This window comes from Symphalangus syndactylus, chromosome 2 (genome assembly GCF_028878055.3).
Source record: "Symphalangus syndactylus isolate Jambi chromosome 2, NHGRI_mSymSyn1-v2.1_pri, whole genome shotgun sequence".
Lineage (NCBI taxonomy): Eukaryota > Metazoa > Chordata > Mammalia > Primates > Hylobatidae > Symphalangus > Symphalangus syndactylus.
In genome coordinates this window covers 99,279,453-99,294,266 of record NC_072424.2, presented here as the reverse complement: position 1 = coordinate 99,294,266, position 14,814 = coordinate 99,279,453, and the positions used below count along the sequence as shown (strand labels likewise).

The following is a 14,814-nucleotide window of genomic DNA, read 5'->3' as shown; positions in this document are numbered from 1 at the left end:
CTGAAAATGTGACTGTTATTTGCTCAAGTTCTGATAACCAATAGAAATGTTTAAATAATCTCAAATAGATGCTGTCAATGAGTTTTAAATATAGGCCAGGCGTGGTGGCTCACCCCTGTAATCCCAACACTTTGGGAGGCTGAGGTGGGCGGATCATGAGGTCAGGAGTTCCAGACCAGCCTGGCCAACATGGTGAAACCCCATCTCTACTAAAAATACAAAAATTAGCCAGGTGCGGTGGCGGTGTCTGTAATCCCAGCTATTCGGGAGGGTGAGGCAGGAGAATTGCTTGAACCCGGGAGGCAGGGGTTGCAGTGAGACAAGATCGCGCCACTGCACTCTGGCCTGGGTGACAGAGCAAGACTCCATCTCGGCAGGGGAAACAAATCACACGGAATGTAGAGGCTATGTTTATACTAAATTAAAACTTTATTGAATAAAGAACACTCTCCAGAACACATGATCTGATGGACTAGGTCTACATTACATGCAATGAAGCTGAACATGACCGTAGTTTAACATGGAATGTCAAACAAATTAGTAATTTTCATTGTACAAAACTGTTTATGTAGCTGACATGCAAGAAGAAAAGTGTCATACTCAGCATTTTCACCAATCTTCTGTGATGAGTTTTAAAAAAGGCATTTGGAGAAACTGGTAGATGTCTTCAGCATATAGTTCAAATAAATTAGTTATATGTGTACTACTGAATCCTCTTTCAACCTCTCTTGCATTCCAAATAAAATCTTAGTGCAAACATCAAAGTTGCTGGTCACTCCAAAAGACTGTTAAACTCATAATACAAGTTCTTGAATTACTGTGTATTAAGTAGGCAAACCCAAGAATACCAGTTACTGCAAAATTCATTTAGGCACATTTAATAGTCCACTCTAAGCATTTTTTCTAAGTCTCTCACATTAATGACTAAAGCCTGTTTACAGTACTAAAATTCTATCATTCAAGCATCAATGATTACATTTCAGAAAAAGGAAATTCATTTCAGTAATAGCATTACTGCTATATCCTAAAAAAAGGAGAGAAAATAAAGAATCATAATTAACAAAACCAGTATCCATAATAGGATACACGGGGAAAAACATTTTAGGAGAAAAAAAAAGTGTGCTTTACTTGCCACAGCAGGAATTATATAATGTAAACACCATATTGGCCCACACCACAAAAATCCATGAGAAAGGTTCAAATTTGAACACCGTATGTGCATTATTTTCAAATCCGTGTTTGTGAGTTTATACTGTATCTGCTTGTACCAATACATGACAAACAAAACAAACTCTTCCACACACATACAAGTGATTGTTAAATATTAAGCATGGCTTGATTCCCTGACTCTAGCTCAAAAAAAAAAAGTTAAGTGACATCCCAACTGTCTTAAAAATGTTACAGAAACCATTAAATGAATGTGAGTGGTAGCTGAGGAATGATGAAAAAGTGATGGTAATGATATGGTGCAAGTGGATGGAAAAAGAATATACGTATTTGCAAATGCATGGAAAATCTTATTCTGTGGGCCTTGTCTGAATTTTAAACTGATACCAAGAATAAAAAAATATAGTAGCACAAGTCCATTGACACCTGGAGGGTCAGGCCTAGAAAGTTTACTTTCAAAGTGCAAATTTTAACAATGGAATGTTTTAGCAGGGACTTAAGGACAATCCTCTGTCTTTTTCTTGTTGAGAAGACCTAAGATGTTCAGGAAGTATTTATTCCTGGCCAGAATTATTTCAGTTTCTTGGTAAAACAAAAATATTTAGCCACAATTACCACCCACTCATTCACATACACAGAACCATTCTTAGGGGTGTTTGCGGGGAGAAAAAGCCCTTATCTATGTATCACCTAATGGAACTCTTATTTATAATCTAAGTTCTTTGAATCCACTACTTTAAATACCAACATGCACCTCTCTTATCCCCTCCCTCTCCACCCATCTACCCCATACACCCCCAGTGAACCTAGGTATTCTAATGTCTTTGTGTTTTCTAAGCCTCATGAATAAGGCTGTTGAGTACCACCTCCACCGGATCAAAATTAACACCTGGTGCACTTTCTACAGCACCTTTTTTCTTCTCCACAATTGAGTGGAATCTTGATGCTTTCAAGCCTGTATCTAGATCTCCAGGTCATCAGGCCGAGGTCTGCTGCTGGCACGACTGCTGGCTCTACTTGAAGGTCGCTGGTCCACAATGGCTAGTGGCTGTAGTTCATGTCCAGCAGCTAGTTTTTTAGAATTCTGGTTATCATCGGGGAAATCAAAAGGCTGTGCATGGGAGTTAGAGATGGTGCTTCCCGCCTGCCCCATTCGATTTTGTTCTGCGCTGTAATTAGCCCAGTTTTGCTCACTTGCTTGCTTGTTGTAATTGCGGCAAGAAGAATTGTTTCTGTCGCCAGTAACCAGCTTGTACCCAGGAGGAGACATAGGCGAGAGGGGAGCGGTTGGTGAGGAGCAGCCATTGAAATAAGCATATTTTTGAGACCCACAGTCTTTGGCGGGGCTCAGCGGGCCACTGGGAGCATGGTAAGGGTCGCTCTTTCCCTTAACCCGATCCTTAACGCCCTTAAAGAAAACATAGAAGAGTTCAATGATATTCAAGGCCAGGGACACCAAGGACACCACCAGCATGAAGATGATGAAGATGGTTTTCTCCGTGGGGCGAGAGAGGAAACAGTCCACCTGATGTGGGCAGGGATCTCTTTTGCAAGTGTAAACAGCACTCAAGCTGAATCCATAGATGTACCACTGGATCAGCAAGAAGGCCACTTCAAAGATAGACTTGAAGAGGATACTGATGATGTAGGTTCGCAGCAACCCCCCTCGCATTTTCACCTTACCATGCTCTTCAATACCATACTTGAACTTCTTTATCTCAATCTGCTTCAAGTGCATGTCCACATTGGCACCATCAGTTTGGGCAACCTTGAGTTCCTCCTCTTTCTTGTTCAGTTTCTCTTCCTTTCGCATCACATAGAACACATGAGCCAGGTACAAGAGTGTGGGTACAGACACAAATATGATCTGCAGGACCCAGAAGCGCACATGAGAGATTGGGAAAGACTTGTCATAGCAGACGTTTTCACAACCAGGTTGCTGAGTGTTACAACGAAAGGCAGACTGCTCATCTCCCCAGGCTGACTCAACCGCTGTCCCCAGCAGCAGGATTCGGAAAATGAAAAGTACTGACAGCCACACCTTCCCTCCAGCAGTTGAGTAGGCTTGAACCTTGTCAAGGAGTTTGCCTAAGGCGCTCCAGTCACCCATGTTGCCTGGGCACCACCTGAAAGAAACAAAGAGACAATTCAAGGATCAGAGATTGCAAATTACTAGTTTAACATTTAGTAACCTTTCAGCCCATAGTCAAAATACTACCAACGGTTTCATATATTTCTAACATTCTTTCACAAAAAACCAAGTGCAAACTCTTCCTGTCCCATTTTCGCCAAAGAAGAAAAGATCTAACAAGTGTTTTGTTTTGTTTGTTGAGATAAAGTAAGTCTTAGAAGCAACAGATGATGAGTTGCAATCTTTAACCTGGGAAGGTGTATTGCTTGCTCAACCACTGCCTTGCCATGTGACTTGAGAAGCCACCTGTGCTAAGCCTCTGCTCCTTTTATTTGTCTGATAAACGAGGACAGTTTTTGCCTGGTAGGTCTGTGTTTGCTAAGCAAAATCCTGATGTGTGTTATTCAAAGCACAGGTATCAAGAATCCAGGTAAGAACACCTATGAACACACATCCATAAGCTTCTTTCCAAAACTTTAATGCTATTATATATCATTTTATTACTAATTTCACTCTGAAAGATTTTTTTTTTTTAAGATGTTGTTTCGCTCTTGTTGCCCAGGCTGGAGTGCAATGGCACGATCTCAGCTCACCGCAACTTCCGCCTCTTAGGTTCCAGCGATTCTCCTGCCTCAGCCTCCCGAGTAGCTGGGATTACAGGCATGTGCCATCATGCCTGGCTAATTTTGTATTTTTGGTAGAGATGGGTTTTCTCCATGTTGGTCAGGCTGGTCTTGAACTCCTGACCTCAGGTGATCCACCTACCTCAGCCTCCCAAAGTGCTGGGATTACAGGTGTGAGCCACCACGCCCGGCCTCTGGAAGATTTTTCAATGGTATATCAAGTGTAATTTGTGCATATGCTATATTATTGTCATTAACACTTTTCTGTTTTTTTAGAGACAGGATTTCACTATGTTGCCCAGGCTCCTGGGCTCAAGCAATCCTCCTGCCTTAGCCTCCCAAGCAATGGTGACTATTTTTTTCTTAAGCAGTGACTTATGTAGCTCAGAAGTCAGCCTTCTGTCCAGAGAAAAAGTAGGCTATATGGAAATATACTCTTGCTACAATGTGTCATTATATGTAGTAACCTACTTTCAAAAACAAAGACTAAATACACATCACACTTCAAGTAAAAAGTTCATTTTGTCTCCATAATACTTACAGCCTTATTAAAAAACAAACAAACAAAACCTACTTCAGGGTGTTTTCTCCAGCCAGAAAAGATTGGTTTTCATCTTTTCATTGTTGTATACTTTAAAGTTCCCTTACTGGGCTTTGGATCCTCAGGCTGTACATCCCATTTAACTTCTTATCAATATCTAGCTATCTAAAGTCTATGCCTTCTCCATTACTGAGTAAAAGGATCTGGCCAGGCGTGGTGGCTCACACCTATAATCCACTCACGCCTATAAGCACTTTGGGAGGCGGGCAGATCATGAGGTCAGGAGATTCAGACCATCCTGGCTAACATGATGAAACACCGTCTCTACAAAAAATACAAGAAATTAGCCAGGCGTGGTGGCGGGAGCCTGTGGTCCCAGCAACTGGGGAGGCTAAGGCAGGAGAATCGCTTGAACCCGGGGGGTTGGGGCTTGCAGAGATCACGCCACTGCACTCCAGCCTGGGTGACAAAAGAGACTCCGTCTTAATAAAAAGATGTAAGTCAGTAGAAACCAACCAACAAGAATCCCCAAAGTTGTCTAGTTCAATTTATGTTTCTAATTGCCGATTATCCATTTAGCTGATAAAAATTGATACTGAGTCTCCTGGTCATAGAGAACAAGAAAAACTGAAATGGGCACCTGACCTGGGATTTCCTGGACCGAACAAAGAAGAGATGGCTGAGCCATAAAGCTAAACTATGCACCAGCTAGATGGTACCATGGCATCATGGGTACCTTTGATAACAGCCCAGGGACTGGTGCCAAAGAATGCTGAGTAAGAGTGGGAGGTGGGTGTGAAGGCCACAGAAATAACGCTCTCCAGTGGTCATAAAAAAGGGAGCTTCCCTTTTACTTAGGAAGGGTCATTTTAGATTCTGAAGTGACAAGTTAGAAAGTGAAATTGATGTATGAAAACAGCATCAATTTAAAACAGCAGTCAAGTAAGAACAAAGGCTTGAAAGGCTGACAAAGACATTTGAATAGCCAAGGAAAGGCTTGAAGTGAGGGAGTAATTTAGCCGTGATGGACAGTTTGATGGTGAGAGAATGTGAAAGAAAAAAAAAACCTACAATTTAGCAGCAAATACTAGACTGGAAATGAGGTACAGTCCATGAGGGTCAGACAAACAATTTTTGGAGCTATATCAATAGACAGTTTCTATGTGATGATGTGTAAAATTGGCCCTAATTCTGTTTGTAAAAAATTACAATATTTTGCCAGTGTCATCTGCTTTTGCTCATATATTTCAATTGCTAGGGGAAAAATAACAAAAACAATCAAGTATAAAAAGATAAACTGTTTGCATAAACTCATCACATTCATGCAATGATAGAGCTGAAGACAAATCTATCATATCTAGAAATATGACCAGGCACAACAGAAGTTATTTTAGCTAGGATTTCATCATTACTCAAAGTAAAATATGATTGTGTAGATGCTTATAGTAATTCATCACTAAGTTTGTTTACATTCTATAAAAAAACATTTCATATGATACATGACTTTCATATAATTTTGAGATTCTACAAAAATACTCCACAGTTCCATAGTACGTGAACTAAGTCATCAGGCAGCCCTTTAGTAGTTCTTTTTTAATACTCTAGCAACTTAATTGCAAAGTTGTCTTTTCTTTAAGCACCCATGCAGTTGTTATTTGCATTAATGAGTTATACTCTTTCATCTTAATAAGATATGAATTATCGAATTGGACACCTAGTATCCTGTAACACGTAGCTACCTGTCAATCACCACTATCATAGATACCATCAAATAATGTTTAATGTGACAGCCACCCAAAAAGAGGTAACAAAAATTGTTCCCTTTTTTTTGGTAGTTGCTCACATTGCCATGAATCAAATTTTGGCAACTGGTTGTTCCTCCCTGCTGTATCTTCCCAAACTGGTTTAATATCTTCATTTTTCCAAGTCTTGTATGGTAAGTTAATATCCTCTTATAATAAAAGGGCATAATTATATGTTTACAGAATCCCTGGCATTGATCTACAGACTATAAACTGCACTTTTATTCACCATGGGGAGACAGGTATATTTCTTATTTAATACATGAGAAGACCAACGCAGCTGGACATATCACATATATTCATGCCTTCACCTCTAGGATACTGAGCTGGTGCTTTATATGTAGACCAAGGTCTGTCTAAGAGGAGTTGTGCAAAGTTCTTGTTAAGAGCAGAGTCTTAGCAGCTGGACCACACTTTTTGCCGTCTATGCATCATGTTAGATTACATTTCCATTGCTCTTCATGGCCCCCTAGACTGGATGGATGCCCAAAGCTACAGGCACTAAGTGTGACCAGCCTGAGGCCCCTCTGGCCCCTTTCCTGAATTGCATCATAGTCACTTGGCAGCATTTGTTAAAAACATACATTCCTGGTCTTCACCAGTCTGAATGAATCTGAATTTCTGGAGGTGGGGCCTAGGAAGTAAGGTTTTTTTGGTTTGTTACTATTCTTGACATTTCTGGCCCTTTCTTGTTCAAAATATTTAGGAGTGGGAGAAATGTCAGCAAAGCAGAAGGAACAGTCTAAAAAATCCAAGGGGCTGAGTACGAGGCGCAGCAGATCTCTGGGCACCCGGCATTGAGGACCGCCTTGGCTCCACAGCCGCTTGTGACTCCTTACATCTCCATCTGCAGCTCCCTGAGAGCAGAAGAACTTAAACGCTTTAATTCAAATGAAATCTCTTAAAAATAAAGCTTTGATTTTAAATTACATTTGACTATGTCTTTTGCTAGAAACAAATCACGGTGCCGAAGTTGCAGTCAAGTCTTTCCATGCCATTAATATACTAATAGTTATTAGAATTAAGTATTTTAGTATCAACTTTAAATATTTTTCTCAAGAAGAGATAAATGTAATGAGAATGGAGAGACTTAAATAAATAAAGGTAAATAGGGCCGGGCGCGGTGGCTCACGCTTGTAATCCCAGCACTTTGGGAGGCCGAGACGGGCGGATCACGAGGTCAGGAGATGAGACCACGGTGAAACCCCGTCTCTACTAAAAATACAAAAAAATTAGCTGGGCGTGGTGGCGGGCGCCTGTAGTCCCAGCTACTCGGAGAGGCTGAGGCAGGAGAATGGCGTGAACCCGGGAGGCGGAGCTTGCAGTGAGCCGAGATTGCGCCACTGCACTCCAGCCTGGGCGACAGAGCGAGACTCCGTCTCAAAAAAAAAATAAATAAATAAATAAAAAAATAAAGGTAAATAGGATTATTGAAAACTAAAGTAAAATTTGATATCCAGCATCTTTTTATGATTGAAAGAAAAGAGAAGGTGAAGGTCTTTACTATCTGAAAGAATAAAATCAGAGTCTAAACCTACATAAGGAAATGTCTATGGAAGTTCCCGATAAAATCATTTAATGGATTTTTTGGGAGGAAAGGGAAATCATGTGTGTGTCTAATGTACTAACACCCAAAAATATTCATGCCCAAAAACTCAAATGCAAACCCTTCTAATGTTTTCTTTCACTTTTGTAATAACCTCTGCCCCTCCAGTAAATGTCATTGAGTGAACTCAGTTGTCTATTCCTCCACACTTACAACAGCCACCCTTAGCTTCATCTCAGCCATCACCAGTTTGCTAGGTTTCATGTCATTAGCCTGGTCACCCTGCTCACCAACCTATACTCCAAGTAATCAGTCAATCTTGAGAAAACAAACCAACAATCAGCTTGGTTTGATGAGCTCTGCTCCATCCACGCAGCTCACATCCTCACTTGTTGCAGGTCTGACCTCATCGGCCAACTTTCCTGACCACCAAGTATGAAATAGCAACATCCTTTCCCCAGTCCTGTCATTTCCTATTCCCTTTGCCCTGGTTTTTAAAAAATTATTATTTTAATAGACTTTCTCTCTACTTGATATAGTAAATATTTGCCTGATTATTATGTACCTCCTTCCATGAGAAGGATTTATTATTTGCCTTCCTCAACTGCAATGTGAACAATACGAGGGAGTTTGCTTTGTTCACTGCTGTATCCCCAGTGCTTAAAAGAGTAAGAGATGTGGCTCAAACCTGTAATCTCAGCACTTTGGGAGGCCAAGGTGGGAGGATCATCTGAGGTCAAGAGTTTGAGATCAGCCTGGCCAACACAGTGAAATCCCATCTCTACTAAAAGTACAAAAAAGCAGGCCGGGAGCGGTGGCTCAGGCCTGTAGTCCCAGCACTTCGGAAGGCCGAGGCGGGCGGATCACGAGATCAGGAGATCGAGACCATTCTGGCTAACACGGTGAAACGCTGTCTCTACTAAAAATAAAAAAAAAATACAAAAAAATTAGCCGGGCGTCTGCAGTCCCAGCTACTCGGGAGGCTGAGGCAGGAGAATGGCGTGAACCCGGGAGGCGGAGCTTGCAGTGAGCCCAGATCGCACTACTGCACTCCAGCCTGGGCGACAGAGCGAGACTCTGTCTCAAAGAAAACAACAACAACAACAACAAAAAACAACAAAAAAGTAGCCAGGCATGGTGGCGGGTGCCTGTAATCCCAGCTACTCTGGAGGCTGAGGCAGGAGAATTGCTTGAACCTGGGAGGCGGAGGCTGCAGTGAGCAGAGATGGCACCACTGCACTCCAGCCTGGGTGACAGAGTGAAACTCCGTCTCAAAAAAAAAAAAAAGAAAAGAAAAGAATTAATTAATTCGGGTATATCTACATGTTAAATGAATTAAATGGGGCTTCCACAAAAAAATAGATACGTGCAAAAAAAAAACCTCACCAGTTTTTGTTTTTTGTCTCTTTGGGATTCTCTTAATTGTAGTTATATCTCAAATTTCTAAAGTTTCAAATTAATTAAAAAGGAAACTTCACAGTAAAAAAGTATTGTCATCATCTCATTCTCATACTGTTAAATTTTCAAGTGACAATTGCTGAAACAGAGAACTGTTTGTTGAAACAACATGCTTCAAATGATTCCTGAGCAGGCAATAGAGCTAAATTAAGAAAAAAGGCTCTTTACAACCCCCACTGCTAAATTTGACAGGCTTAAAAAAAAAAAAAAAAGAAAAAAGGCTTTTTAACAAAGAGCTTCCTGAATTTGTTAAATTAGTTTCTAATGAGGGTTAGGATTCTTGTAGAACTGCATCAGGTATCATGGTTGTACATTCAGTTCACTGTTAGGCTGTTGCAGGTTAGGATTTAAAACACAAAACAAAACAAAAAAAAGAAAAAACACAACTGTGTGGTTGTCCCCTAGTTCTACGATGTTCTAACTCCGATTGCACCACACAATTTTATCGTAGCCAAGGACACTATTACAAGAAGAAATAGCCTGTTTAAAATCGTGTTTATTTCCAGAATGATAAATATCGGGGAAAGCTAGGGCTCTGAAGGGGAAGAGCAGCAGTTGATATTAACCCTGGTTAGCATAACATCTTTACATTCTGAGTCTCTGCAGGCAGTAAAGTGATTAGAATCAAGTACCATGGAAAAGATTCCCAGTTCATCAGATAATATCCAACTTTACTTCCTTACCTTATTTATACCTAGATGGCCTAACTGTAGTGTATCAAACTTACTGTATGTAATAATCTATTTATAAAGAATTGCACATTTGTGTAGGTATTTGAGGTTGTGAACTGCTTATTTTGGGGGCAGAGGGGAGGACAACAAAAAAAACGCCAACAAGCCTTCCTTCCCCAGCTCTTACCCCTCCTCATCACTGAACTTACATTAGCATCCACTTAATGAGATGAGATGGGGATTGAGGTGTGAGGAACTCCATCCAAAGAGAGGATGGTGCATCCCATAAAAGACAATCCTCTCCCTAGTTCAACAACTACTACTCAATTCTCCCACAAAACGAGTTTCTCAAGATCAGTTTAGGGCTACCAGAGAGAAAACCCTAAGTCAGAAGCTGAGGCTAAAAGCCATGTTCTTCAATTGTGATGTAACTTAATATATTTCTATCAGTCCTTGGCGTTTCCTCTGCCCCTACTCTTAATTCCACCTCCAAATTGACTATTTTTAATGAATAGCCTTGTTGTTTTATAATCATATAAAGACACCCTTAGGGCCCTCACAAGTGTATTGATTAAGACAGTCTACTTTTTTCAATGAGAATTTAATAAATAACTCATGCATGTGAAGCTCTTAGTAACAGCTCAGTAAAGTTTGGTTCTTACTCTTTAGACGACCTTTAGATATAGCTCATTTGTTTTTAAATTTTTCATCTTTTCTTTAGCAAAACAGTAACTAAGAAATGATTCTCAAACATACATTTTCTTTTTAAAAAAATTTTTTATAGAGGTGGGGTCTTGCTATGTTGCTCAGGCTGGTTTTAAACTGGCCTCAAGCGATCCTCCCACCTCAGCCTCTCAAGGGCTAGGATTACAGGCATGAGCCATCATGCCCAGCTGACGATAAACATATATTTTTCTTAAAATATTATTTTAAAAGCATAGGGAAATTGGAATGTGAAATTTATGAAATTGTATAAGCCACTGCTATATTTAAAAAAAAAGAGCTAACCACAATTTGAAAACAGGTAAAAGACAATCTGTACATACATAGTTAAAAGGTGACTTTAGATGGAGAATTTAGGCAATTATGCTAAGAATTTAAAAAAATATATATTAATCTCCCATGGAAGACATGCTCTGGGGATTTTTTAAAACTTGCATTATCCATACGGAATATTACACTAATAATAAACACTAGATAATTACTTTTTCTCTCCAGAGCTGAACTGGTGTGTGCGGATAAGCTCCCACACATCTCTTCAAATAACTGAGAATCCTGAAGATAAGTCAGAACAACAGGAAAGGCGGAGTGGAAGGTATTAATCACTGGTGACTGTCCTATCATTTCCTTCCCTGCGGGTATCATATATAAAGGCTCAAACCAAGCTACACCCCTGGATGTAGAGAAAAGAAAAGAAAGAATGCACCGTGTTTTCCCTCCTTCTCTATGCAGAAATTGGAAACATCTAAGTAACAAAGCAACCTTCAGTATCTGAAAGCACAGCCTTTTATCTGCCTCCTGCGGAGCATCTTTGCAACCATGTTTCCCAAGGAGGGTGAGAGCATTGTTGGTATCACAGCCGCCAAGGGTGAGGAACTCAGTGGCTGGGTTGAGAACCCTCAGAAGGCATTAGAAAAATGTGGAACATGTTTAAACAGTCAAGAAAGTAGGAGCAAAGCACTACCACTGCATTTTCCCAGCAGAGGACAGGTAACCAGTCTACCCTGACTTGGGAAGTACAAAGCACCCCCACACTGGGGGAACATGTTCTAATAATATAGAATCAACATCGCCAGGACGGAATGGAATGTACTGCCTCTGCTTGGTATAATTTCCAGTCAATTCGGCCTACCCAGAAGTAATTAGTCTTCTCCCAAAAGTGTTTTCTGTCTAACTGGCTTATTTCATTCCTGGCGCGGGGAGGGGGAGGGGCGGGGGGAGGCGGGCTCGCTTAATGAAATCTCTGCATTACTAGACGCTTTAATTTCCAGTTATCCTTGCACAAAAGTAAACATTAGGCTTCCTCACAGGGACACTTTTCACCGAGTTCAAATGCGCCCGACTTTCGGAGGGCGATATTCAGTATCTTTCTTGTCGTTACTAACTGAGTCGGGGAAGCAAAAGAAATTCAACCGACTTCCAAATAAAGCCACGCTTCTTTTTACAACATTGTGTAGCTCTCCCCTTCCCACCCCTACTTTGTACCTGGAGAGAAAGAGAAGCACGCCTTTTGGGAGCAAGGAGAGCTTATCGATGAGCGTTATCAGAAACCCCCAGCAAAGGCTGGCTGGGTCACTAAAGGGGCAGGGTGGGCGCAGCGCTGCTCCGACCGCGAGGCGCGCTTCTCCGAAACAGGCTGACTTGCCCCGGACGCGTCATCAGCTTCCCGAGGGTCTCTCCTCCCTGCCCTTTCCCCTTGAGCCGCCCCGCCTCATTCTCGGGAAGTTTCAGGAACTTCCAGGGGAGTTGCAAGTGCAATTTAAGCACAATTCCCAGGGCATTCAGGTTTTCTCACCAACGAGGAGATAGTGGGATTCAGCAAATTTAAGACAAAAAAAAAAAAAAGGCTGGTATGAGAGGGATGGGAAATTAGACTGACAACTTTAATTAAATCAACCATTTGTTCTTCTACCATTTGGCACCCAGCCCATCTCTCCTCCTATCCCTCCCACCCCGCACCCCAGGTTCCTTTGCAGTGACTAACTCGGACCTGAGCTCGATTTGACCTGTAAGGATTTGGGGCAAATGTCCCAAAACCGCGCTGGTTCGGGCAGCGAAGGCGCGGCAAGGAGCCCGGCAGACGCTAAGATGGCAGGAGGCGCCCCGCGCCCGTCCGGCCCACGGCCTCCGCAAAGCTTTCATTTTTATTTGCTTTTCAGCATTCACTGGTGCAAATACTTCCACTGCAGGGTCACGTCAAGAATCTAAACTAATTATTTTAGTCTGTAGATTTACACAGAACAGAAAATCTTTACTGGGCACAAAAATGCATGGCTGCATTTCTGATGAACAAAATGGGTGTTGCCAGTAAAAATATTTTAAAAATTGAACCCTTTTAAGCAACGCATTAGCGTTACCTTTGCCCTAGGAGCTCCAACTCCAAAGAACTGCCCCAGAGTTCTGAATTCTGTTACAGGTTCGAGCAGAGGGAAGGTGCGGGGCGGCGAGTGTTGGCGGGGAGAGCTCCCAAAGCGCTGTTTAAGAAAGTTTTTTTCCTGCTCTTTCTAGGAGCTCCCGTTTTAGGAGACGGTTTTGGGAAAAGCACCCTAGCATACACTGTTTTTTAAACGTCTGATCGCTAATGCTCTGTAACTAACCACCACCCATTCAAGAGATTTCATCTTCTAAACTGCCAACGTGGTCGAGTAAAAGCTGTCTTTCCTGAGGGTCTCAAATCTTTCCATAGCGGTTGCTAACACAAAGTAACAATTTACTGTTGATTTTTAAAGCATGATATTAATACTCTTGAATTTCATACCTTTTTGTTTAATGGGGAAAATTCTAGGAAGGAACCACGTGGAAGTCAAGTAACCACGATGTTTTAACAAAGCACTTTGTCACAAAAGAAGTTGGCTTTGCAAAGCTATAGAACATCAATCAAGATTTCCATATGAAAAAAGCACTTTATTCTATGAAGTGTAGAATACTATAGGAAGCACGCTAAGCAAATTTGCACTTTGATTTTTGCGATGTAGCCAGTCAAATCCCCCAACCCAGGCGCCTAACCGCCCCCCCCACCCAACAAATGATAGCACCTAGACTATTACTGATTACAAAAATAAATAAATAAATAAAATGATACTCTAAAATGAAAAACCAAACATCCAGTAAACTAATCCTTTACTCTAATCGGAATGGTTTGAACCTTTTTACCTGTTGCAATGTTAATAGAAACTTTTTTAACAGTCAAAATATATATTTGGTACAATAAATTTTAACTTTAAAACTATAGAAACACTTTCAAATCCATCAATCCATTTACAGTATCATAATTCAAAATTACATTTAACACATTTTAAAACTTTAGAAAAGTTTTACTTGTAGAAAAAGAAACTAATAGGTAACGTGTTCTCATTTTTGAAAAACTTACTCTTTTGCTTAAAAGAAGTGAAGTCACGCCAAGTGATTGAACTCCTTGGAGGATGAAGTAAAATGAAAAGGCAAGTTCAGGCACTCAGACCTGTCTATTTAAAGTTTAAAACTCCGCTGCTGTTTGGTACTTTCCTCACGCCTTCCCCCTAATGAAAGAAAAGTGCTGATACCTCGTAAAAGCTTTTTTGTAACTTGGAGCACAGAGCTTTTAAAAGTTTCAAGCCACTGACTCAACTGGGAGGAGGGGCTAGAAGAAAGGGGAGGGCAAAGGGAAAGGCTGGGAGGAGGTGGGGAGGAGGCTGGTGAATGTGGAAGGGCTGGGGGGAGAAGAGGCAAAGAGCAGGAGCGGGATCAGGATAAAGTTGTAGTTTAAATTGGCTGATGAGGAAAAATAAAATAGCATTAGGGACATGAATGCCTCTACTTGGAGATGCTCCTCACACATAAGAATCATTGATTATAGTGCTTGCTTCACCAGAAGACCAGGGATAATGGGGAAAAAAGTGTATATTTTTATTATAACATTGTCTAAAATTTTTAAAGTAGCTTACAATAAATAAAAATGGTGGGGAAGCATATAACCAGTTCAAGTTTGTTTCACATTGACCAAGGTGTGTAAAGTTAGAGGTAGGTTGAGTGACCTGTTTGATGATCTAATTCCCTTCCTTTAAATGTAAGTAAGGACAATTAACAAAGGGAATGGTGGAGATGGGAGAGAGACATTTCGAAAATTGATATATATGAAGAAAAGTCCATACCCAACCCATCTTTCAACCCCTTGAC

The 14,814-nt window shown here is 41.0% G+C and overlaps 1 protein-coding gene across 1 annotated transcript; it reads right to left on the bottom strand.

Moving 5' to 3' along the window:
- Positions 1 to 406: 406 nt before the first annotated feature.
- Positions 407 to 14,272, bottom strand: GJA1 (gap junction protein alpha 1). Its single transcript, XM_055262809.2, has 2 exons — positions 14,030 to 14,272; positions 407 to 3,293 (listed from the first exon to the last, which is right to left on the bottom strand). Exon 2 carries the CDS (start codon positions 3,275 to 3,277, stop codon positions 2,129 to 2,131), a length of 1,149 nt encoding a protein of 382 aa, XP_055118784.1. The 5' UTR covers positions 3,278 to 3,293; positions 14,030 to 14,272; the 3' UTR covers positions 407 to 2,128.
- Positions 14,273 to 14,814: the final 542 nt, after the last annotated feature.